Genomic DNA, 24,943 nt, shown 5'->3' on the forward strand with positions numbered 1-24,943 from the left:
ATAACCCATGTCTCCCCAAGTGTGGTAAGATCCAAATTTGGTGAGCCACCCTATTTCTGAAACTAAGGTGGAAAGTGACTGACAAAGGCACCTGATGTCAGCCTCTGACTTCCACACACAAGTGTACACATGTGTGCATGCACATGTGTACACACACATAAACATGCACACGTGCACATAAAAAGTCTGTTTTTCTGTCATTTCTGAGATTAGAAATCATGAAAACTGCTCTCTGTTTTTGAGTGGTGTGGGGTGAGGGAAGCATGAGAAGAGCACAGAAACAGAAAGTCGATATTCTCTCAGATTGCGAATGACTTTAGGACACTGGTCTTCCTTGTTGCCACTTTTAAAAGGATGATGACTCTGGGGTGGGAAGTTCTAGGAGAATTGACTGCTTTGTGCTCTGTAGGCCTTGTGTCTTCCTGACAAGGAGTGCTGTTTAAAGCCTAGGTTCTGTTGGTTGCTCTCTGTCCATTCTAATAATAACCTATTCTTCCTTTACAGAGGAAGAGGAAGAACAGGTGCCCACTGATGGCGGCACCTCAGCAGAAGCCATGCAGGTGCCCTTGGAAGAAGACGACGAAATGGAGGAGGAGGAAGTCATCAATGATGAGAATTCCCTGGGTAAACGGCCGCTGGACAGTCCTGAAGTGGAAGAAATGCCCACCATGAAGCGCCCACGGCTCCTGAGCACTAAAGGGGACTCCCTGGACGTGGTACTGTTGGAAGCCCGAGAACCTCTCAGCTCATTAAATCCACAAAAGATCCCACCAATGCTTTCTCCTGTGCATGTCCAGGACAATACAGATCTGGCCCCTCCTTCCCCAGAGCCCCCGATGCTGGCTCCATTTGCAAAGTCACAACTACCGACCGCAAAGCCATTAGAAACAAAGTCATTTACACCGAAAGGAAAGATTAAAGCTAGCTCTCCAGGACAGAAGACTAAGTCACCCAAGACTACGCTGTCACCAGCAAGGCTTGGAAGTCCTATTCGGTCACCAAAAACTATCCCCAAAGAAAAGAAGTCACCCGGCCGTTCTAAGAGCCCCAAGAGCCCCAAGAGCCCCAAGATTGTAACTCATGCTCTCCAACTGCCTGCCAGACCCGAAACACCAAATAGGACCCCTTCAGTTCTGGTGGTTGAAAAAACTGTTAAAGAGACCATCCCAGTGAAACCAATACAGACACCCCCAGAAGTTGGGAAACTGAACATTGAGATGCAGCCCAAAAAGGCTGTGGTGACAGACAAAACCATCGATGACTCCATCGATGCTGTGATTGCACGCGCCTGTGCAGAGCGGGAGCCAGATCCTTTCGAATTTTCTTCCGGATCAGAATCCGAAGGAGACACGTTTACAAGTCCTAAGAGGATTTCAGGTTCAGAGTGTACCACTCCAAAGGCTTCCACTTCCTCCAACAACTTCACTAAGTCTGGGTCGACTCCTCTGCCTCTTTCTGGTGGAACCTCAAGTTCCGATAACTCATGGACAATGGATGCCTCAATTGATGAGGTGGTACGGAAGGCAAAATTGGGAACCCCTTCCAACATGCCTCCCGCCTTCCCATATATTTCTTCTCCCTCTATTTCCCCTCCCACTCCCGAACCTCTGCACAAGGGGTATGAGGAGAAAGCCAAGCTGCCTTCATCTGTGGATGTAAAGAAGAAGTTGAAAAAAGAACTGAAGACTAAGTTGAAAAAGAAAGAAAAGCAGAGAGATAGGGAGAGGGAAAAAGAGAGAAACAAAGAAAGAAGCAAAGAGAAGGATAAAATGAGAGAGAGGGAGAAGGAAAAGGAAGCTGGAAAGGAAGTCAGGTACCCATGGAAGGAGTTGATGAAAGATGAAGAATCTGACCCCTATAAGTTTAAAATCAAAGAATTTGAAGATATTGACGCAAAAGTACGATTGAAAGATGGAATTGTGAGGAAGGAAAAAGAGAAGCATAAAGACAAGAAGAAAGATCGAGAAAGAAGCAAGCGAGATAAAGAGAGGAGAGAAAGGGAAAGGGTTAAAGAAAAAAGCAGAGAAGACAAGATAAAGGCCCCTTCTACACAGCTGATATTACCCCCGAAAGAAATGGCGCTGCCTCTCTTCAGCCCTTCTGCCGCAGTGAGGGTCCCGTCCATGCTGCCCGCCCTGTCGCCAATGCTCCCAGAAAAACTGTTTGAGGAAAAAGAGAAGCCCAAGGAGAAAGAAAGGAAAAAGGACAAAAAGGAAAAGAAGAAGAAGAAAGAAAAGGAGAAAGAAAAGGAGAAGAAAGAGAGGGAGAGGGAGAAAGAGAAAAGGGAGAAAGAGAAGAGAGAGAGAGAGAAGGAGAAACACAAGCACGACAAAGTAAGCTGGGTGTCATTTTCAGCACTGTCTGAACAGGGGCCTAGTGCAAAGTTCAGGTAAACAAAGCCAGGAGCTTTATCTGTTTTGGATGTAAATCAAGGGACAGTTAAGTGACATTTCATTTGTAAAGTGGTTACAAAGTTTAAAGTTACTTCTCTAACAAGCCCCTGAACACACTAGATGCCTAAAAAAGCGCATAGCTTCAGAGGAATGTAAGAACAAGCTGTGAACTCTGCAGTCACTAAACTGATCTCTCCCAGTTAAAACACACACAGGCATGTTCACTCTCAAGTCCATTACTACATACTGCCCCGTACTGACTCTTGGGTATCCGAAAGCATCTGTTTTTCTAAGACACGTAAACGCATTTCCTTATGTAAGAAGACAGGAAGCCAACAGGGGGCTGATGGCCTTGGTCTCCTTTTGGAGAGCCACTCTGCCTGCTGTTTACTTAGGGCAGAGGCTGCTTGTAGGACTTGAGCGGCTTCTCTTATTCCTGCTATTTCTCATGGTAAGATGGGAACTCCTTCCTGGCTGATCTGGTGCTCCAGCCAGTAGGCAGGAAATAACTCCACACACTTTCTGGAAAGCAGGCTTGCAGAGTCTATGTAAGCAGCAGGAATGCTAGTCAACCCTGTCGTTTCATAGAGTCAGGGGCTATGTCCTGTAGACACAGGTTGTGGCCGCTGCTCTTCCTCTTGGTCTTGAGATTGTTGCAGACATTAACTCAACACTCAGGACCATTTGTGGAACTTCCGAAGCCTCCTACCTGCACATGATCTTCTCTGTTTACGCTTGGCTACAAAATGATGCCCAGGGCTTTGTTTCCACATAATGAATGCTATTCTACCTACAGCAAATGCAATGCCAATAATGTTGTAATGTTTTTAGCTTCAAACTTATTGGGAAGGCTAACTTGGATGACAACAGCCACATTTTTCTACCTAACTCTATTAATTTGTTTAGACCCCTTACCTTTTCCATGAGTAAAGAAATGGAATGAAAATAATGTCAGTAATTGGACATTGGCAAGTTAATGAGATGTAGGACACCAGCTCTTATTTCTTTCATTTTAAAAGATTCCGTTTGTTGGTATTGTTGTATGTCTGCATGTGTTTGTGCTCATGTATGCAGCTAGCTATTCATGGAGAGCAGAAGAGGGTGTTAGATTTCCCTGGCTAGAGTTATAGGTGGTTGTAAGTCATTATGGGTGCTGGGAACTGAGCTCAGGTCCTCTAGGGGAGCATTTAGTCTAAGTGCCCTTAACCACTAAGACGTTTCTCCAGCATATCTTATCCCTGTCTTTGCAGTCATATTATCGTTTTATTATTATGCTATCTTAATGTGGTACTTTTCTGGCTTTGAAGCACTTCAGCATACTGTTTTTCCCCCTGCTGACACACCTATGATGTAGATCCAACTGGTATTATCAACAGTTGTGAACAAGAGGTAGCCTCGGAGAGTGGCCTATCCCAGTTGAGAGTCACATAGTCACAAGAGCCTAGTCCCTTATTGCACAGACAGACTTCCCATTTTGAAGTGTTGTATTGCCTGAAGGTAATTAATTAGTCATTATTCTGTCGTGCACCTAGAGTAGCAGCAGTAAGGCTCCCAGCCAGTCAAACATGGTCCCATTGTGTTTAGCACAGCCTTGACTTTGGGAAGCCAGGCATTGTTTGAGCAGTCGTTATGAATCTAAGTGAAGCCCCCATCAGATGCCGCTGTTAGCAGGAGGCAGGCCATGCCTTTGCTCAGGTCTACCATACACTGCAAAGAAAACCTCTCAGGCAGAGACTCATTCACTAGTAACCACAGACTGTCGCCTGGTAGATGGTTTCAAGCCTTGTCCTGTTTTTGATAGGTTATAGATTAGAAATGACAAAATATAAAAATTTATCAAAATCTGTTATCTTACAGGAATATTACAAATAAATAGAATACTGGGTTTCGTGAAATTGCTTATTTAAAAATTAAATACGAATGATACACAAGATGTGTATAGGAACATGTCTGGCATATATGTAGTAAATGTTAGCTGAGTAATGAGGATGATACAGGAATAGTAATATCCATTTGAACTGCCTTATAAAAGTGTAGAGACCTAGACTTTCTACTCATTTGGGCCATACTAACCAACTTGTTAGTGCAGTAGCGTCAACCATTTTATACTTTAAAAATATCCTTTCTTCTCCCTAATATTCTTTTCCATCTTAGTCCTTTGTAGCAGTAGAAAGGGGAGGAGTGGTGTCCCTTGTGGAAAGCATTGATAAGGAGTAAAGATTGAAGGCTGCTCGAATATTAAAGTTTCATTCCACCCACTAGCCGACCCAAGTTTCATGCAGAATGAGTCGTCAGGAGCACACCTGAAATGGTATGCACTGAAGATTTTCTTAAACGTTTATCAGATGAAAGATAATAAAAGTAAACTAAAAGGGCGAGCAAGATGGTTCAGTAGGTAAAGGCACTTCCTGGCAAATCCTCAGAACCCATTTGGTAAAAGGAGGGACCCTACTTGCGACAAGCTGGCCTCTGACCCCTGTATGCATGCTGTGGCACGTACACACACACACACACACACACACGCACACACGCACACACGCACACACGCACATACAATCAATCAGTTAACAAATGTGAAAGTTTTCCTTTAAACCTACCAGGACTTATGAGATGACTCAGCAGGTAAATGTGCTGGCCATCAAGCCTGGCAGCCTTGGTTTGAGCTCCAGGATTCACGTTGTTGAAAGAACTAACTCCACAAATTGTCCTCTGGCTTTCTCGTGTGCCCTGTGCCCTCTCCACCACACCACACCACACCCTGCCTAAATAAGTAAATGAAATAATAATACTCCCTACATTTAGTTTACCTATTTAGCAAGTTTTTAACAGCTTAGATCTATAATCTATTCGAGGCCAGTTTGAGATACATAAGACCTTCTCTCAACACAAGTCACTAAGACCAGTGCCTACTAAACATACCATTAATGAAATGAGAATTTGCCTGGAATCCAATAGACCTAGGATAAGGTGTAGGAAAAGCTCTGTGGCTTCCTTACTTTTCAAATATTTCATCTTTAAAGCAGAGAGAGACAGGACTACAAATAGCACAGCACCTAAGAGTTCCCTGTGCCATATGCCACACCCAGACCTTGTGTGCATTGAAGTCTGTGCTACAGTCCATTAATATACAGAGTATGATTGACACCAGAAGACTGACAGCTGAGTCAATTTACCCAAAGTGATAGCCTTGGGAAGCAGTTCAGCAGGAGTCTCCAGTCTAGTCCAGGCCAGCAAGAGGCTGTAGTTAATGTTCCTAGCTACTGCGCTTTCTGACACTAAGTTAACACACAGAAAGTAAATTCATGTGTGAAAGCTTTCTGTTCCTCTTTGTGAGCGCTCATACCCATTAGTCAGGGCTAAGACTCTGCTCTGTCACTTATTAAAAGTGGATCCAAACTAACTTTTTCAGAAGACCCTATTATAAACAATTCTGTTGACTAGTCCATAGTAACTAGACTGGTATAATAGCATTATCTATACTATATTATATTATCTATACTATATAATATAATGGCATATCTATACCATATTACCTATACTGTACTATAGTATATTATATATTAATATATATAATCATATATGGCACGTATAATTACATATATTAATATATAATTGATATATAATTGATATGTTTATATACTATATAATTAATATGACATATTAATTATATATCAATTATATATTAATATATAGTATAATAGCATTATCAGTGGTTAACAAAACAATTTAAATATTTTACTAGAATTGTGCATTGTGTGTGTGCACACTTCATGGCTTGATTATCTTAAACTATAAATTGTTGGGATTTAGATGAATGTGCAGGATTGCCTTGTTAAAATCTATTCTTAGTATTTTAAGTGTGTTTCATAGAGAAAATGAACACAAAAGTGAAAATGTCTTGTTACTTATACTGGTGGAACTAGACAGCTGTGTTCACCATCTGTGCATATGTATGTGCATGATGCTGGGGGTCAGACCCAGGCTCCTCACATGATTAGTGAGCTCTCTCCCATGAACTATGCCTATAACTACCTTACATAGAAGACAAGCAAGACTCCGTCAGCATCAGACTGAGGGGTTCATGGTCTTGCATTAATGTATTCTTACTTGAGTACGGTCTTAATTACATAGAGTGCCACACTCCAAACGTATGGCATTACCGCTTGTATATAACTAGACCCAACCCAGGCCCACAGCAGTTTTGGGAGGCTAGATATGCCAAGCCTACCACTGCCTAGCTATTTTGACCCTCTCTTACCTTTGGGACCTTTGCTTCTTTCCCTCTGTCTCTGCCTCACATTCATTTTGGGAAGTGATAGCATCACTCTATCCACTTACTTTGTTGAAAACGGTTTGGGAGGCAGTGGGTATGGCTCAGTTGTTAGAGCGCTTGCTTTGTATTTGAAACTCTAGGTCTGATCTCCATCACTGCATGAAGTAGGCATTGCAGCCCATGTCTTTAATCTTAACAGTTAGTAAGCAGAGGCAGCAGGATTAGAGACTCAAGATCATCCTTGGTTCCATGTCTATTGGAAGCCAGACCAGGATACATGAGTCCTTGTCTCAAAACAAACAAGCAAACAAACAAAGAAAACAATGTTTGTTTGATACCTTCTGTAAGAGTACACATCTTGAAAGCCACTCCCCATAGAAAACCCTGAGCAAACACTGGTTCTTGTTGTTGAAGATATGTAGATAACTGACAGTTTAGAATTTTCTTACAAATAACTAATAATGTTGATCATCTATGGATAATTAAAATTTTGTTTATGCTGGAAAACCTATGGACTTTAAAAAGCGTTTCTAGACTTTGACCTGACTGATAAATTGTCTTATTTGAGCTAGCACTGGCTATTTATGAATGGGCTAACCTAGATAGGAGCGGTACTAGCACTATCATTTGAGAGTGTGTTTTTGTGACAGGCTACTCCGTGCATTAATCCTCCAAACTGACTGCAGTTCAGAAAATTGTGCGCTGAAAGGTTTGAGTGAGATGCTGTAACAGTGAGGGAAGACTGACGTGACTAGGCCTATCTAGCCAAATCCTGTGACCTTGCTACTCATGGCAGCATCCTAGGTTATCTCTCTCCACCCTGGCATGTGTAGGACAAAGGATGCTACTGGGACAGGATGAGTGATCAGAAGTAAGTTGGCCTCAGGGCTGATGAAGTTATCAGTTGTTGAACAAACCTTATTAGCTCCTGTTTAACTTCATGTTTGTTTGTTATTTTGTTGTTGTTGGTGGTGGTTTTGTTTTTTGTTTTTTTTTTTGTTTTTTGTTTTTTTTTTTGAGACAGGGTTTGTCTGTGTCGCCTTGGCTGGCCTGGACTTACGTTTCTCATTGCATGTCATAACTAAGGGAATGAAGGGTTTGCAGTATATAAGGTAACTGTCCTAGGGCTTCATTGCTGAGGAGAGACACCATGGCCAAGGAAACTCTTATAAAGGACAACATTTGACTGGGGCTGGCTCACAGGCTCAGAGCTTTAGTTCATTATCATCATGGCGGGAAGCGTGCCAGTGTCAGACAGATGTGGTGCTGGAGGAGCCAAAGGCAGCCATGAGGAGGCTGGAATTCTACACTGCACAAAACTTAAGCCTAGGAGACCTCAAAGCCCACCCTTACAGTGCCACCCCACCTGCAGCAAGGCCACACTTTTCCACAAGGCCACACCCCCTAGTAGTGCCGTTTCCTGTGGCCCAAGCATTCAAATACACAAGTCTATGGAGGCCGTTCCTATTCAAACCACTACAGTAGCACAGTAAAATAGGGGAAATGTTCCCTTCCTGTCTCTCATCACTGTCTCTTCTATGAGACCAGGAACACAAGCATTCAGATGAGTGTGTTTGACTTTGTAGACAGCTACTGAAAGCTGTCCCCCATCCTCCTGTGAGTGCACTCCAAGTGCTTGGCCGGAGCTTCCTGTCCACCCTGGGCACCCCTCAGTCTACTCAACCACAGCAAACTGTCTTCTGAGTGTTTCCAAAACCTGGTGGCATTGTGTGAGCCTGATTCAAAAAGGAACTCATTTGAAGAGCTTAATTGTTGAGAACGACAACAAAGGGGTCACCAGCCATCGTTGAGCATCCTGAATTTGAAGTGCTTCCATGTGGCTTCCCATCAGGAGTATTGCTGGGGTTTTCTAACATACCTGCACAGGTGGGCACCAAGACTAGTACCTGCTAGCCTTGCTTACCCAAGCTAGTACACATAGACGTTAGTGGTCCTTTGCTCTTTTTTTTTCTTAAATGAAAGGAGTTTAACATTAAAAAAATAAATAAGTAAACCTGAACAGATTAAATTGACAAAGCTGCCCATTACCTTTGTAGAAAGTCCCTGTCAAAAGATAAACTTTAAAGCTGAAATGCATGAAAGAGTTCCAAGATAGAATTTAAATTTAAACTGATTCTTTAGAGATAAGCTTTTTAAAAATCCACCTCTTTGCTTCAAGTCAGGATTTTAAAAAATAAATTTCCCCTTTAAATCTCTTGAGCGATTTTCATTTTTTGCAAGGCCGCACTGCTGGTGTCCTGGAAAAAATGGAGAGTTAGGGCTTTATCAGTTGGTGCCCTGAGGTATGTGGCAAAGAAGCTAAATCCTTGAAGATTAGCAAAAGAAAAAAAAAAAGAAAGAAAGAAAGAAAGAAAAAATGCAGCACATGGCAATAAGGGGCTTATATGACTACTAGTGTTAGCTCAGGTGAAAGGAGTATTGCTTATACATAAAACTGGACAAATCCACTGACAATGTATTTTTAGTTAGCTATAAAGGAGTCTTATATTGCTGGACTTTACCTCTTTGGTGAATTGGGAAGCTTAGTAATCCACTGTAAATGCTCTTCTGCTCGCCCCAATTCACAGCGTTATTCCAAAGTGCTGTTCTTTTATTTTAACCCTTAAAAGCAAAATTTGACCCCAGGATATGGCTGTGTGCCATAAAACAATGAAATCGTGAATTTTGTTAAGTAATCAGTCATCGTCACCATTAGGTTTGTTCTTGGGAAAGTTCAGTAGAGAAATTGTTTTTAATTTGTAGTTAGTTTCTCTGTTTTTATTATTTTTTATTTATTTTTTTATTTATTTATTTACTTGTGTGTTCTGTTTTGTTTTCCGAGACAGGGTTTCTCTGTGTAACATTGGCTGTCCTGAACTTCATTTGTAGACCAGGCTGGCCTCCAATTCATAGAGATCTGCTGCCTCTACCTCCCCAAGTACTAGGATTATAGGCGTTTTATTTGATTTTGATAAGCATTCAGATAGAGTTAACATAAAAACTAAGGGAGACATTGTTATTTAGAAATTATGTCCTTGTGGTATTAGCATCCTCACTAATCTCTTTCCTTTGAACAAAATGGCCTTACTCCTCTTTCTCTGTACTTCCTTGAATTTTTTTTTCTTCAAGATAAACTTGATTTAACTTTTAGACTGAAATTCAGGCATTCGACTGGTTATAGATTTTATTTGTCCTGGCTGCCTGAGATAGTCCTGGTTGATGTCTGCTTCACAGTGTAACTAATAGTCACCTCTCTTGCTGCCAGAGCTGTCTATTTAACCAACATCAAGTGCTGTGATGACAGATGACCTCGGGGCTGCAGTAGTCAATCATTTATTAACTCATTCAGGTGGTGGAATACTTGTTGCCTTCAAGATACTGTAACACCATTTTAAATCTGACTATAAATCCCCATTTTTGTTTGCTTCTTTTTACACATCACTTAACTGGTTTTGTTTATTTGTTGTTTTTGAGACAGGACTTCTCTCTGTATCTCTGGGTGTTCTAAAACTTTGTGCAGACCAGACTGGCCTTGAACTCATAGAGATCCGCCTGCCTCTGCCTGCCAAATGCTGGGACTAAAAGTGTGCACCACCATGTTCGTCTTTATTTAACTAATTTTTAGTGAGTCATAAATAACCGATGTTTTGGTTCATGGCACCTGTCAAGTCACTTACAACTGCAACAGAAATCTAGGTATTTAGCTGAATCAAGGTAAAGCCAAAGTTAATCTCAAATTCATCTAAGTTCATTAGCCTTCCATAATGAAGAATGCCTCACAGCTAGCCCTAGGACTGACACATAAGACACCTTGGTAAAGAAAGTGAGTAGCTCTATTCAGGACAAGCATATAGCAGGACCCAAAGAATGTCCAAGAGCCAAGGAACTGTGTTAGAGAACCAGAGGTGATTTTGTGTCAGGAAGCTTGGGTTTACATGATTTGTTTACTAATTTTGCAACCCCAAGCAAACCTTGCATTGCTTTCTGAGTGGTCGTTATATGGGAGAGTCTATCCTCCCACACCTACTGTGTGGTGTTATGAAGATCAGCTGGATGGTGTTGAGGGTGATTCCATAAATGCTGGGTGAGTCTAAAGTATAGCTATCACAAAAAAAGAAGGAGGAGGAGGAGGATGAAAAGAAAGAAAGAAAGAAAGAAAGAAAGAAAGAAAGAAAGAAAGAAAGAAAGAAAATGAGCCAAACATAGTACTGAGTATAACAATTAGTAGGGCAGACAACCCCCACCCCCCACTCCCTGAGACAAGGTTTCTCTGTGTAGCCTTGGTTGTCCTGGACTCACTTTGTAGACCAGGCTGGACTTGAACTTACAGAGATCCACCTGCTTCTGCCTCCCTGAGTGCTGGGATTACAGGCGCGCATCACCGTGCCTGGCTGGGAGAAGGTTCTTCAGAAGTGTAGAAGAGGTGGACTTCACACTTGGGGCCTGAAGAAGTTGTACATTCATAGAGAATTTAAAGAATTCACCGTCCCCAGGCCTCAATATTTTTGCTAAGTAAAAGCAAAAAAAGAAATCATGGGAAGGTCTTAAAAGAAGTGGTTTGGAATTACTGCTTCATATTCAGGCTTTAAATGTTTCTTAATCATTTACATGTCACTGTGATAGACATTGGGAAACAACAGTTAGCAAAACAGACATGGTTTCAGTGGTATTTGAGTGAATTGGAAATCCAAATAAATAATAGTATTAAAGGCATCCATGAAGTCAAAAGTTTTCTAAATGCCCTGTTGTGGCATTCAGGGCTTGAGAGGCTGGTTTTAGATTGATCCTGGAAGAGTAATATAATAACTGAGAGATAGGAGGTGAAGCTATGTTCAGATAAGCATCAATAGATGATTATTAAACATGCCCTACCTGCCATGCAGTGTTCAAGAGAACAGTCAGACAGACCTATGTGGTGATAGGTTTGTGAGTGAACTGTAGCTAGAGAAGGGGAAATATATAGCCCACAATCTTTCATTATTGTTTCATGCTTGCGACTTAGATCTGGAAGTCAGTGTTTGTAGATAGTTGTCAGAGTTAGCACTGCATGCAAGCTCACAGTATTCTGGGACAAGTCAAGCATCTGTCAGTGCTTGGGACAGTCCCAAGTGACAAATTTCCTGACCATTGGAAAACTCTGATGTAAGGCTGGGCAGTGGCCCATGCCTTTAATCCCAGCAGCACTCAGGGATGCAGAGGCTGGTGGGTCTCTGTGAGTTCGAGGCCAGCCTGGTCTACACAGCAAGTCCAGAACAGCCAGGGCTACACACCCACCCACACACGCACATACACCCACCCGCGCGCGCACACACACACACACACACACACACACACACACACACAACCTGTCTTGGAAAAGAAAAAGAAAGACTGATGTAGATAAGAATTTGGGACTACAGAAATTTTGTTTTATTCAAAATAGTTATTATACCATAAGATCTTAACTGTCAAGAGACCATGTAATGTCATAATTTGTGTATTTTCCTTCTAATAGCTCAAATGTTTATGAAGTCCTCAACTTTTTCAAGAGTCATTACCTTTTCCATAAGTCCTTTCTAAAATGAGAAAGTGTGATGTGCATGCGTGCATGCACGCACACACATATGCAAATTCCAGGTCTGGTGAGCCCAAAATGGAATTATGCTATAATTATACTTGGTACTTAGCTTTCAGATATAATGAAGCACACCTACAGTGAGGTTTGCATTCATTAGGGCCCATAGTGCATGTTGTTCCAGAGGGACAATCTCATGGCAGGTTTTTTTGGTTATGTTCAATCTGGCAGTTATGGGGCCCAGGGTTAGCTATCAGCACCCACATGGTCTGTAACTACAGTTTCAGGAGATCTGATGTCCCTTTCAGACGTCCATGGGCACCAGGCACACATGTGGCACACAGACATACGTGCAGGCAAAACAATCATACCCATAAAATAAAAATAAAAAATAAACAAACCTTTTAGAACAAATAAAAATCTGGTGGTTAGGTAACTACTCCAGATGCTGTGCTATCACTTTATGTTTGTGAATGTGTATGTGTATAAAACAATGCAATAAAACAAAAGAAATGAACACCGGCCAGTAAGCCAGAAACAACTGCCAAAGTAATGTAATGTAGATAAAGTTCCTAGGCTTTGTTATGTATCAAGTAGCCTCCAGTTATTAAAAAACATGGACTGGGGCTGCGGAAAACACTCCGTTGATATGGTACAACCATAAGGACCGGAGTTTAGATGTCCAGAACCCATTTAAAAGCAGAGAACTAGAAATGTGCATCTGTAGCCAGCCCCAACACTTGTCAGAGGCAAGACAGAGATACTTGGAACCCTAAATCTCATGGGAAAGCCCCCTACCCCCCAGGTGGTGAGATTCTGCTTCAGTGAGAGAATGGTCAAGGAAGACACCCATCTCTGCCTGTGGACCCTCACACTCGTGTCTTCACACAACACACACACTAGCCATGTCTTCTTATCTAGCATTTCACATGTGTTTATTAGGTTTGTGGGGTGAGAAAGTACAAGAGAGGAAATATTTTAGGGAGAATTTTTTTTCTAACTAATGTACTAACTTCTGCAGATAAAAGTGGAGCCTGTCGTCCCAGCCCAAAGTCCAGTTATCCCCAGGTTGACTCTGCGAGTTGGCGCTGGCCAAGACAAGATGTAAGTATGAGCATTGGGAACTGAGAGCTCTTTGTGATCAAGTTTGTATTGGCTTCTTCCTCCAGGTAAATGCTTTTATCTTCCTTAACATATAGGATTTCACACACCCCACCCGACCCCCGCCGCCATCCCCTTCTTCTTTTTAACGGAGAAGGCAGCATTACTGCATAGTATCTGAGGTCCTGGCCACCTGAAGAATAGGAGGTTGTGTAATGAGTGGGTTAACTGCCACATTTCACACACATAGCTGCCGGGTTAGACCTTCCGAAGAGCACATCATCTGAGGGAATAAAGACTCAGAAGGTCTGTGCTTTTTGCAGTACTTGTAAGACAAAGATGTCTGCTGGCTTAGCGAAAGAGTGTATGGCCGACAGCCCATCCACCAACTCAACTTTGTTTTTAAGAGAAAATGAGGAATGTAAATGTCATGCTTACCATTTATTTGAGTTTTTACAAATCATTGTATGAGGCCATTTTTCCTTAAAGAAAACTGCTTTTTTTCTTTCATCCTCTGAGGAAGTGTTAAGACTATAGTATTTTCAGAGGCTTCTGATGCACTATGAAATACTAGTCTCTTTTGTAAATCGTGTTGAAATGCTTGCTTTGAAGAGCACACTGTGTGGCATTTCAATAAAATTCATGAGTATAATTTGTTATTATTTTTTCCCAGTAAATGTGAAAGTGGAGCAGTTTGCTTCGCCAACAGTATTAGAGAGAAAGAAGAGAGTGTTCAGTTTCCACACAAGTTCAGCATACAAGTGAGAGGAAGGCAGAAGGATTTGTTTCTTGACTAAGGCCTAGAATGTTCACTGGCATGGTGGCCCATGTCAAGCCTGTGGGGAAGGGATTCGGGGTGGTCAGGAGTTCAAAGCCAACGTGACCCTGTCTAAAGCAACAAAACAAGACAGAAGACTCCCAAGTTTTGCTTTTTTTTAAATTGAAATTTGTATTTATTTTTTGACAACTCAATATATATGCAATGCACTTTGATCTTATACAACTCAGTCCCCTGTCACACTGCCTCATAGCCCACCCACCCAGCCTCCCACCCGCACGTCCTCATCCTCTTGTTGTTTAGCCCACAGTGTAGTTACTCCTGTTTACACTGCATAGGCGTGGGGCCATCCACAGGAGGAACAGCGACCTACTGGCTGCCATACCCACTAATGACTCTTCCTAGTGACGGTAGCTCCTCAGCTCAGGGCAGAGCCTAGTGAGCCCCTGCTCATCCATGCTGGAATGTTGACTAAAGTGCTCTGTGCCTCTGAGCACAGCCACCAGGAGTTCCTGGGCGCAGCATCTGTGTCTCTCCAGAGGACTGCTACCCACCGAGGTTGAGAGCAAATGAAAAAACAAGATGAATGGAGGACATGACCACTCCTAAATGATGGAGAAGAGCTTTATTGTAGTTTTAAGGGGAAAAGCAAGCAGAGGGAAGAGTCCAGACTGCACAGGGCCAGCAGACTAATAAACCAGACCATGGTCAGGAGGGGCTGCCCCGGCCAAGAGACCAAGAAAGCTGCATTATATCAGCTGGCTTATATAGGGATCAGGCTGAGGAAAGGGAAGCAGATGCCCCTAGGAGGGAGAGGTTAGGGTAGGAGACTAGGTGAGGAGTGCTGGGAGCAGCCACTGGTACTGAGTGTTGCTGGGAGAACTGGCCAGTGTCTGCTTTGGTATGTTAACAGGCACCTCAGCCATTTGTTTCTGAGACCCAACAGAGAGCCCCACTAATCTATGGATATAAATGCAAATATCTAGAAGGCTTTTTGACAATATGCCCATTTAGTAAAATAATAGTAGAAGATCCACCCTAGCTTTACGCAGGGCCTGTGACTTCCTCAGCCCTGGGCTTTGACAGGGTATACAGTGCACAAGGTCGCTGTTTTTATCAATTCATTTCATCTTAAGGTGAGTGTATTTTACAGTCCTTCAGTGAAGAAGCCCCTCAGGATTATGGTGAGGTAAGATAGAGGCCAACATGGTCTTTCAGGAAAGTATATGCTGAAGCTGAAGAGGCCTGCTGGTCCTTGCTGGTCATTGCTTTTCCTGCTACACTCTCGGGGTGACCTGCACAGCATTCTTCTTTGTTGTGCCAGCAGAGACCTCGATGGCAGGTGGGGTCTTACTGCTGACAAAGAGAAAATCTTCAAGAAGTATTTGAAATCCATTCTTCTTTAACCCAAACCCTTGAAGTTAACTTAGGAGTGTCAGACTGGACCAGGTCTAGTTCAGCAGTAGCACTCACCTAGCATGCACAGGCTCTAGGAACCCCTTCTCCCTGCAAACTCTGTCTCATTTCTCTAAAGGAAATGCTCTTGTTCATCATTCAAAAGGTACTCTTACCAATTCATATTTAATTCTTGTTTTCTCCATAACTCATCAGTACCCAGTCTTAGCTCCCACACAGAAGCTTGGCTTCCTCCCTATAGAGAATTAAGATTTAAAAAGGCATTGCTAGTCGCATTCATCTCTCTGCCCTGAAGCGTCTGTTGGTAATTCTGTTGGCTGTCCATTCAACTTTCACCTTTCAATAAATCATTCATATTTGTAAGAGGTTGGAAGATGTGAGGACTGGATCCTATTACTCTGGAACAAAATGTCCAGCTTGAGGGAAATTGTGAATACCCTGGATTCTAGGCAAATTACCCTTGGAAGTACAATGTTACATAACGTGTAACTTGTAGATGCTTAGAAAATAGCTGCTGTATTATATGAACAATTAATTATTTTACCAAAGCAGGCATAGAAGTGTACTGAGCGAAGAAATTAAGTGTAATACATTACATGTTAAATTAAAATCAGAGGGAGCTAGGAACTCAAGTCAAATAGAATTTCATAGAAACAGAAATTCAGTAAATATTTTTGGTGGTAGGAAGGTCTAAATTGGAGGTTAGTAAGCTCCAGCCCATAAGCCATATTCAACCTACTGTTTGCTTTTGTATGATCTGTAATCTAAGAATGACTTTTGTGGTTTTAAATGACTGAAAAACGTAAAAGAATATTATGTGAGGCTAAAGAGTTGGTTTAGCAATTAAGAGCACTTGGTGCTCTTCCAAAGGACCAGAGTTCAGTTCTAAGCTTTCACATCAGGTGACTCATAGCTGCCTGTAGCTCCAGGTCCAGGGGACCTGCACCTGTGTGCCAATACACCTAAAAATCTTAACTAAAAACTTAAAAATATTTTTATGACACATGAGTATTGGGATACATTCAAATTCTAGACATCTTTTATGGTAGCATGTTAAGGAACTACCCTGTAGGATACTCTGTTCCACAGCTATAGTGATGGGAAAGTAGGGAGTCAGCTAAATGTGTGTTTAGTTATTGTGTGCATACACCTGGGAGTGAGCTAATACTCTTTTAAAGTGAAATTAATGAGCAGAATGGGATTCAAAAACAAGGGAGTCTGTGTATTCCTTGTGGGGAAGGGGGTGTTTATTGCTGAAGGACCAAGTCTTTTTAAATTATGAGAGAAAGAAAAAGCTTTACAAGGTTCAAATTATACCCTCTTGTCGGAAGATCTTTAAGACAATATTTAGTTTCTAAATCTTGAAGAAGTTAGGTCTTCTGCCCTTGATCCACAAAAGTACTTTGTGGTTAGAGAGGGTCCTCTGTTCTCTGTTAGTGTTCCTCACAGCAAAACAGCAGCAATTTGTTTTTCCTTTAGCTTCACATCCCTCAAAACTGTCTTGTAGAGGGGTCTGTGACAAACTAGAACCCTTTCCTGATGATGTTAAAATTCAGGACAACTTTTCAAAGACCCCCAGATCCCTTCAACATGTCTGCTAGTGATGGACATCCAAAGTCCCCTCCAGTCTACACTAAAGAGGAAACACAATCCCCAACCCCAAACTGTGACGCTTGTAGTCTCTGCTGTGTGGATGAGGACGCCATGCCTTCAAGTCTACTGCTGACGTGTCTAGGCTCACAGTTGAGTCGGGCTTTCAGCTTGCCCAGGGTCCTAGAGCTCTGTTGGTCAGGATCCCGGGGTTTCCTCAACAGATGTGATGACAAAGGATGCATATACTCAGTGACAGCACAGTGTCCTGTGTTTGTCACCTGGACCTCACGGCTGCTGGCCTACTCTGTTTTGGGCAAGTTTAGGGACTGGCTAACTGATGGCATTATTCTAGGCCTTTTTGTGAAGAGTGCAGAGCAAAGTAATGTGACAGAGTTGTTAGGGACAGACTCGGACAGAGTCAGAAGCTACGTGTGATGGCGCACACCTTCAATCCCAGCACCTGGGAGGGAGGGCAGGGTGAGCTCTATAAATTTGATGCTAGCCTGGTCTTCTCAGCAAGTCCAGGCCAGTCAGAATGAGACCTTGTCTCAAATATATATGTATATAAAGCAATTTGTCAAGAAAGAAACATGATAGAATAGGGCCTGCAGGTTTTCTAAGAATATTTAGAAAATTTTAAATTGAGTTAAGTCTTATGGGAAAAGAATTTTCCATATAATAAAGTACTAATAAAAATGCAACATAAATTTGTACAAATTTTTGAGGGTGACTATGGATGGAAAATAATCCTTTTCCCCTCAAGTTTTGCAAATGCCCTCTATAATGGCTCTCACAGATGCTAGAGGGAACATCTGGCCTCCCCTCCCCCATAAGAGCTCTAAGAAGCCTACGCTGGCCTTGAACTGGGATTGTAGGCATGTGCTCTAGCTTTGAGCTTCTATCCTTTTTCATCTACTAGGCTATGCTTCCCCCATGGACAAAGAGGTTCATGACAGGTAATTCATGAATCTCCCTCCTCTGCTCTCAAGGTATTCCTGCCTCTAAGGCTGCCTGTCCGGAGATGAGCGATGGACAGTGAGAGCACAGTTCCCTCAGAGAGTGTGTACTGCTGCATAGAGTAGTCTGCCTGACAGACTTCACCCAGTTCTCTGGTTAGGCTGGAGGTATTGGGGCTACCTTCCTACTGACAGTTTCACTCTGCTGATGTTTTGGTTTCCACTAGTAGCCAGTTCAATTTCTCTACTCCAGAAAGTTTTCTTCCTTCTCCAGCTCCCTCATGACAGAGGTGCTGAAAATTTGATGCATTTTTGTATGTCTTCCCTGGTTTTGCTACAGGTGATAAGGTTTTGCGTAAGCCTGCTGGAGTGTTTTTAGTTGTAATTTCTCAATTAGTTCCATATACTGTGAAAACTGGAGCTGGAGCTTATTGATCTAAAGGAAAAAAAAGGTTTGATATTTTAAAACATAAAATAGGTCTAGATACTTGTCCCATGCCAACCTTTGACAGTAGAAATAGTGTAATCATAAGAAAACACAAAGATAATCATTTAATGATACTTTCAAGGAAAATAATCATTTTTCTGTTTTAAAATGTAGCCAGTGCTGGTGTGCATGGTAGCACATGGCTTATAATTCCCCTCTCTGGAGGGCTGAGGCAGGAGGATTGCTGCACCCTGTGCTGTATAACAGAACCCTGTCAGGAGGGAGGTGGTGACTCCAAAAGAAAGGTAGGCGCTCACCAGAGCATGGAACAAAGGCAGACAAAGGCAGCAGATGGTTTTTGTCATAATTAGAGAAAAGCAGGCAGAGTTTCTGTCCCTTAAAGGAATCTCAGGCCCAGGGCGAAGCCGGCTTTGCAGGTCGTGACTCCTTAGTGCCAAGGCTCAGCAGTGTGCAGCATGGCCCTCAACTGGGGAGGCCTCTTGACTTTCTAGCTTTAATATTTCCCCTTTGAAAAAAAAAAACAAAGCTGTTTTTTATTTTAATTTCTAATTGATGTACTCTGAGTTGTCTTCCTTTTGCCCTGCCCTGGTGAAATTATTACCTAAACAGAATCATTTTCTAGGCGCTTCCCATGTTTTAAGGTAAATAGCAGAAACAATGACAAAAAGAAATCGTAAGATTGACCATACTCATATTTTGTAAGTGCAATTTAAATTTTTTAAAGAGTGTGTCTGCAACTTTAAAATGACCTCTTTTTAGTGCTACTAGGTGCTTTCCTGGCTGCTGCGTGGCTGGGGCAGAGCCTGTGGAGTCTTCTGGCTTCTCTGTGCTCATCAGTTGTCTTAGGGGCCACTCCTAGCCACCTTGGCACAAACAGACAGATGATTTTTTTATTTGGATCAAAAGCGATTTTCTGGAGTTTTTTGTTTGTTTGCCAGCTTGCTTGCTTTGTTTCTTTGTTTGTTTTAGGAAAGCCCTGGTCTTCGTACATTATATTACTCTCATTTTCACCAGCCTAGAATTATGATGAAGTCCAAATTTAATTTCTTCCCAGGAGCACTGTAGTTTGCTCACAAACACCAAAGATGTAGTATATATATTCAAGAGAAGAACTAGTCTGCTGTCAGACCAACCAGCTTTGGGTTTGGGGAAAAGCTTTTACGACACAGTGAAACAAGTGGAAAGATTACAATCAAAGCATCTCCATCTTGCTTGTAAACAATTACAGCAGTCCTTACAGGGATGCCACATTAGAAGACTGAGGGAAATTTACTGGATTCCATTCTAATGCAATTAGAGCTAATTTTGTTCCTTAAATGAATAAAAGGTCAGCCAGTAAATCTAGCTTATCTGGAGTCCAGACTTCAATAAATTGTTTTATTTAATTTGTTGTAAAAGATCTTATCCTTAATGGGTCTAGGTCTTATTAGTTCACTTAGGTTTTAAAATATTTATGACCACCTTTTTAGATATGATTTGAATGATAGTTGGAAAGTTTCTCTCCACAGCTTTATCAAGGCCCAGGATCACTAATTGAATGAATATAGGAAGGTACTTAAGATTTGTTATCTGAAAAAAAAGCTGATGTGAACCTCCAGAATTTAAATGTTCTTTGACCTGTGACAGGCAGAGATAATTTAGCTGTATCATGGTAACCTTTTGACTACTATCTGATTATAATTCTCCCTAAAGATCACTCTGCTCACGGTTCAGGTATTTATAAAACATTTATAATTTATAAACTTACATTTATAAATATAGAAACATTTAGACTTCCTCTTACATCATTTGCATCCTATGTTTCCTGTCTATCCTATGCTAGATTCAGACGTTTGCATAGAGATTTTGGATACATGGAATAACTTGTTTCTACACATTTTCCACCCCTACCTTGAGAGTTTATAAAGTGGACGTCTGTACCACCACAAGGATCCTGAGACTGAGTTTTCCTTTTTTTTTTTTCTTACCATCGAGGCCTCAGTTCTGCACGTAGAACTAACAAGCCTTCCATCAGCCCACAACTTGAACCTGCTGGGGTGGGGGGCCTTTTCCTCCCCCACTTCCTCTGCGCTGTGCCAGCTTCTTCCTTTTACTCTCCTTTTTCTTTTAGCCTCATCTTCTCATGCCAAATCCATACCTTTACCAGGCTGGAATTACAAGTGGTTATGAGGAACCCAACTCCAGTCCTTGGAAGAGTAATAAATGCTCTTAATTGCTGAGCTATCTAATATTGTCTTACTGCCTTACCAGAGGGCACATGGTGAGGTTCATACCCTTAAACAGTATTAAGTCAGTCATTTCATTAGACCTTGTGAAATTCTGGATTTTTTAAAATGTGGCCATCTCTGTAGTATTAATTAACTGAAAGCCTTCAATGAAAGTATACTTGTATTTGGTTATTTTGAAATGTGAATTAAGCATGAAAGGGATGATAAATGCTGACCGAGTTTCTCCTGTTGCTGTCTTCAGAGGAAGGAGTTGGTGGAACTGATGCAGAATTACACTAGTGATGAGGTGGGCTCAGTCTATCTCTTCCCACTCGAACTCCCTCCTGTTTCATTCTCCTTCCCTTCCTCCTTTATTATTTTCATTTTCAAATTATCCTGTCTTGTGCAATGGTAATTCTTTCATGTTGCCTGTTATTTTCAGTACAACCTCATTACTCTTGAATAGCTTTCATATATTTCCTATGTATTATTGGCCATTTCCACAGACCCCAAATTAGCCATTTCTCCAAAAAAGATTGATTACGTCAGTGGGGTAGGAATCCAATTTAGGCACTAGAGGTGACCATTGCTTCTAGAATGCCTTAACTTCTAGTCCTTCAAAAGGCACAGGTCTAGAAAGCGGACCTATTTGTAAAGGAAAGAAAAGCAGACAGGGGAGATATCTCAGTGGTAGAGTGTTTACTGTGCAAACATGTGGGCCTGCATTCAGATCCCCAGCACCCTTGTAAAAAGTTGGGCATGTGCCACACAACTGTAATCCTAGGTCTGGAAAGGTGGAGATAGGATGGTTTCTGGAGCTTGCTAGCCGTACAGTCCAGCCAGCTTCTGGGCCTCAGGTTCAGTAAGAGGCCCTATTGCAAAAAGGTCAAGTAGCAATTGTGGAAGAACCTCAGCCAATAGCCTCCACACACCTACAGACATGTACACACACACACACACACACACACACACACACACACACACATCTCTTATCAGATTTGACATTACTGTTACTTCTCTGAATTTATTCTGTGCCCTTTTTTACATTAGCAGTCTTGAGTGCCAACACAAATGGCACTTGTTTTATTTTATAAGACCCCCTACAAAATAATCTGCATATGACAATACCATTATTACTACTGACAAGAATACCAAATGAAGTAAGGATTAATATTTTTAAGATAAAATTAATTTATTCTTAACTTACAAATAAAAATATTATATAGCTAGATAAAATAAGGAAGCCATTCAAACCTATGGCTGATGAGACGGCTCAGTGGATAAAGGTGCTTGCCACCTTCAGCCTAATGACCTGAGTTCCCTCCTCGTAATTCGCATGATGGGAAGAGAGAACCAACTCCTGAAAGTTGTCTTCTGACCTCCACCTATGCACCATGGCATATTCCTACCTCCCAATGCACAATAAATAATAAATAAATTATTTAAAGTTAAGAAATAATAAGATTAAGATATCATCACTGTTGAAATGTATTTATTTGTCTTAAAATATATTCAATACACTATAGATGCACTGTGATCACACACACCCCTGCCCTATTATTCTTTCTCATCCTCCTCTTCCCACTCTTGCCCGCCGTGCTGGTTTGATTAAGAATGATCCCCATAGGCTCATGTATTTGGAGGAAGTGAAACTGTTTAAAAGGATGAGAAGGAGTATAAGGTGTGGCCTTATTGTTGGAGAAAGCATGTCACTGGGGGGTGGACTTCACAGTTTTAAAAGCCCACAGCAGGCCAGGCATCTGTCTGTCTATCTGTCTCTCTCCTCTCCTTCCTTCTTCCTTCTTCCTCCTCCTCCTCCCTCCTCCTCCTCCTCCTCTTCTTCTTCTTCTTCTCTCTCTCTCTCTCTCTCTCTCTCTCTCTCTCTCTCTCTCTCTCTTTCTCTCGCTGTCTCTCTCTCTCTCTCTCTGTCTCTCTCTCTCCCTCCCTCCCTTCCTCCATCCGTTCTCTGCTTGTTGCTTAATGATCAGGATGTAACTCTCAACTACTACTCCAGTACCGTATGTGCCACCATGCCTTCACCATGATGATAATAGACTAAGCCTCTGAAACTAAGTCTCTTCACAACACTAAAACACTAAGACACCCACCTTCTTCCCAACTTGTCCCATTCCTGTCCTCCTGTACCTCCTTGCTTCCCTTTTTCCTTTTATTTGGGGGGTGGGGAGCAGGCCCCATGCAGGCAATCACAGCTGCTGTATGTTCACCCACATTATGTCCAGAAGACAGTATCCCACCATATGCCTCTCAGCCATTCATTTCTACAGTCCTTCTGTCCTTCTGCAGTGTCCTCTAGAAGTCCTGTCTGGAATAAAACACAAAGCATTCACTATTTTTAGCACTTCAACCAGTTATAAATCTTGCTTTGCCATTGCCCACTGCTAAAGGAGGCTTTTTGGACCAAGGTTGAGAGTCATACTGATCTATGAGTATAAACATGGATGTTTATAAAACATCAGTAGTAGATTTCCCTGTCTAGGGCCTGTGACCTCCATGGCCATAAGCTTCTGACAAGCATGTATTCTTCCCATGGAGTGGGCCTCAAATCTGATCAAGAAGCAGTTGATTACCCTCAGAATATTTTGTGCTACTATTGCACCCGTGGGTATGTCATGCCAGGCAGTACAATATTAGAGCATGGAGGGTCTTTAGCTGGGTATAGTCATTAAGCACCCTTCACCGTCAGCCCATATAGCATCTTCCTGCACTTTGACACTGGTCAGCAGGAAGCTTCATTCGGCTCCAGTTTGATTTCTCTGCCCTACATCCAAAGTGCATGTCTTTGGCAGTAGAGACTTACTGTATGGTTCCACTGGGCATCCAGGAACAGTGGCAGCAGCCTGCATCGCTTTGGGAGCCTCTGAAGTGAAGTTACCTGGCCTATAACCTGGCCTCACTAAGTATTTATTTTTATATTTTTCTATGGAACGGCATACTAGCTTCTTAAAATCTCCTGAAATGATGTTTATCATATCATTATAATCAACATACTTGAGGATTTATTCATTTCTGTTTACTTTCCATTCAAAGACAGTTTTTAAAAGTTTATTTCTGAGCCAGATGTGGTGGACACACACCTATGGTTCCTGCACTTGGGTGGCAGAGGCCAATAGATCCTTCAAGCCTGACCTAGTATACATAGCAAGTCTCAGGCCAGCCAGAGCTACATAGAGAGACTCTGTCTTATAAGAACAAATTGATTTTCTTGAATATAGAAATTGTTTACCTGGCTGTAAAGTCAAAAATATGACAAGATACATTTAGGGAATTTTTGTCCCTTCCCTTTATGTAGCTTACTGAGAGCTTATCATCTCACTTTCATTAGTACTTTATCACTCTGCTGAATCTTTTTGCAAGTATGATGAGATGTTCGTTATTCATTACTTATCTGAATGTTAGTGCCCTTTTAGGGTCTTTTACAGATTTGGAACATTTGACAATAGAAGTATAATCATTTGGGCTTCTCCCTTGGAAACAAGATTCTATAATGGTGATGTTTTTCTCTAATTACTTCATGCAATTTGTTTCATTTTTCAAATAGGTCATGCCTGCATTAAAAGATAAAATGTTTGCTACTTGATGTGTACTTGGGCTATGACAAGATAAAATACCCGTTTTATGAGACGATGTAAATATTCAAGAGGCAAGCCATGAGCTTGAGGAATTAAATCCATTTATCGTTGTCTTATAATTATATGAATGTTAAAATTTGAGCTGTGAGGATCAAGAAGAATGAGGAATAATGATTGATTTAAAGAATCAACATAAAACTGATTCTCATAATTGTCTTTGGGTATTTGATCAACGTGAAATATGGAAATGACTGTCTCACTCTTTGGCATTTTAAGTACTGATATTCTAAAATAGAATTCTTCCCAGGTTTGGAATATTTGCTTAGATACCTAAGCTAGGAAAATGGAAAACTTGGTGTTTTTGTTTTCCATTCCCACACAACAAATAACCCTGGATTTTAGCTACTTAAAACAACAGTTCTTACTCCTGGGTTCTGTAGGGTTTGAGCAGCTCTCACTCAGGTTTTTGAAGCTGTTGGTCAAGAAAACATCATCTGAACTGGGTGTGCTGGCCCACACCTCAGAAGGGAGAGGGAGGTAGATCTCTGTGAGTTCAAGGCCAGCCTGGTCTACAAAGCGAGTCTAGGACATTTAAGGCTACACGGAGAAACTCTTGTCTCAAAAAACAAAAAAA

General features: G+C 41.7%; 1 protein-coding gene across 1 annotated transcript in view; it reads left to right on the forward strand.

Moving 5' to 3' along the window:
- Positions 1–24,943, forward strand: part of TAF3 (TATA-box binding protein associated factor 3) — a 138,233-nt gene that overhangs the window by 103,198 nt on the left and 10,092 nt on the right. The window contains exons 3-4 of the mRNA XM_084783974.1: positions 505–2,333; positions 13,242–13,324. Of these exons, the coding sequence (XP_084640100.1) occupies positions 505–2,333; positions 13,242–13,324 (1,912 nt within the window). The remainder of the gene's footprint in view (positions 1–504; positions 2,334–13,241; positions 13,325–24,943) is intronic.

This window comes from Acomys minous (assembly GCF_964271855.1).
Source record: "Acomys minous genome assembly, chromosome: 5".
Taxonomy (NCBI): Eukaryota; Metazoa; Chordata; class Mammalia; order Rodentia; family Muridae; genus Acomys; species Acomys minous.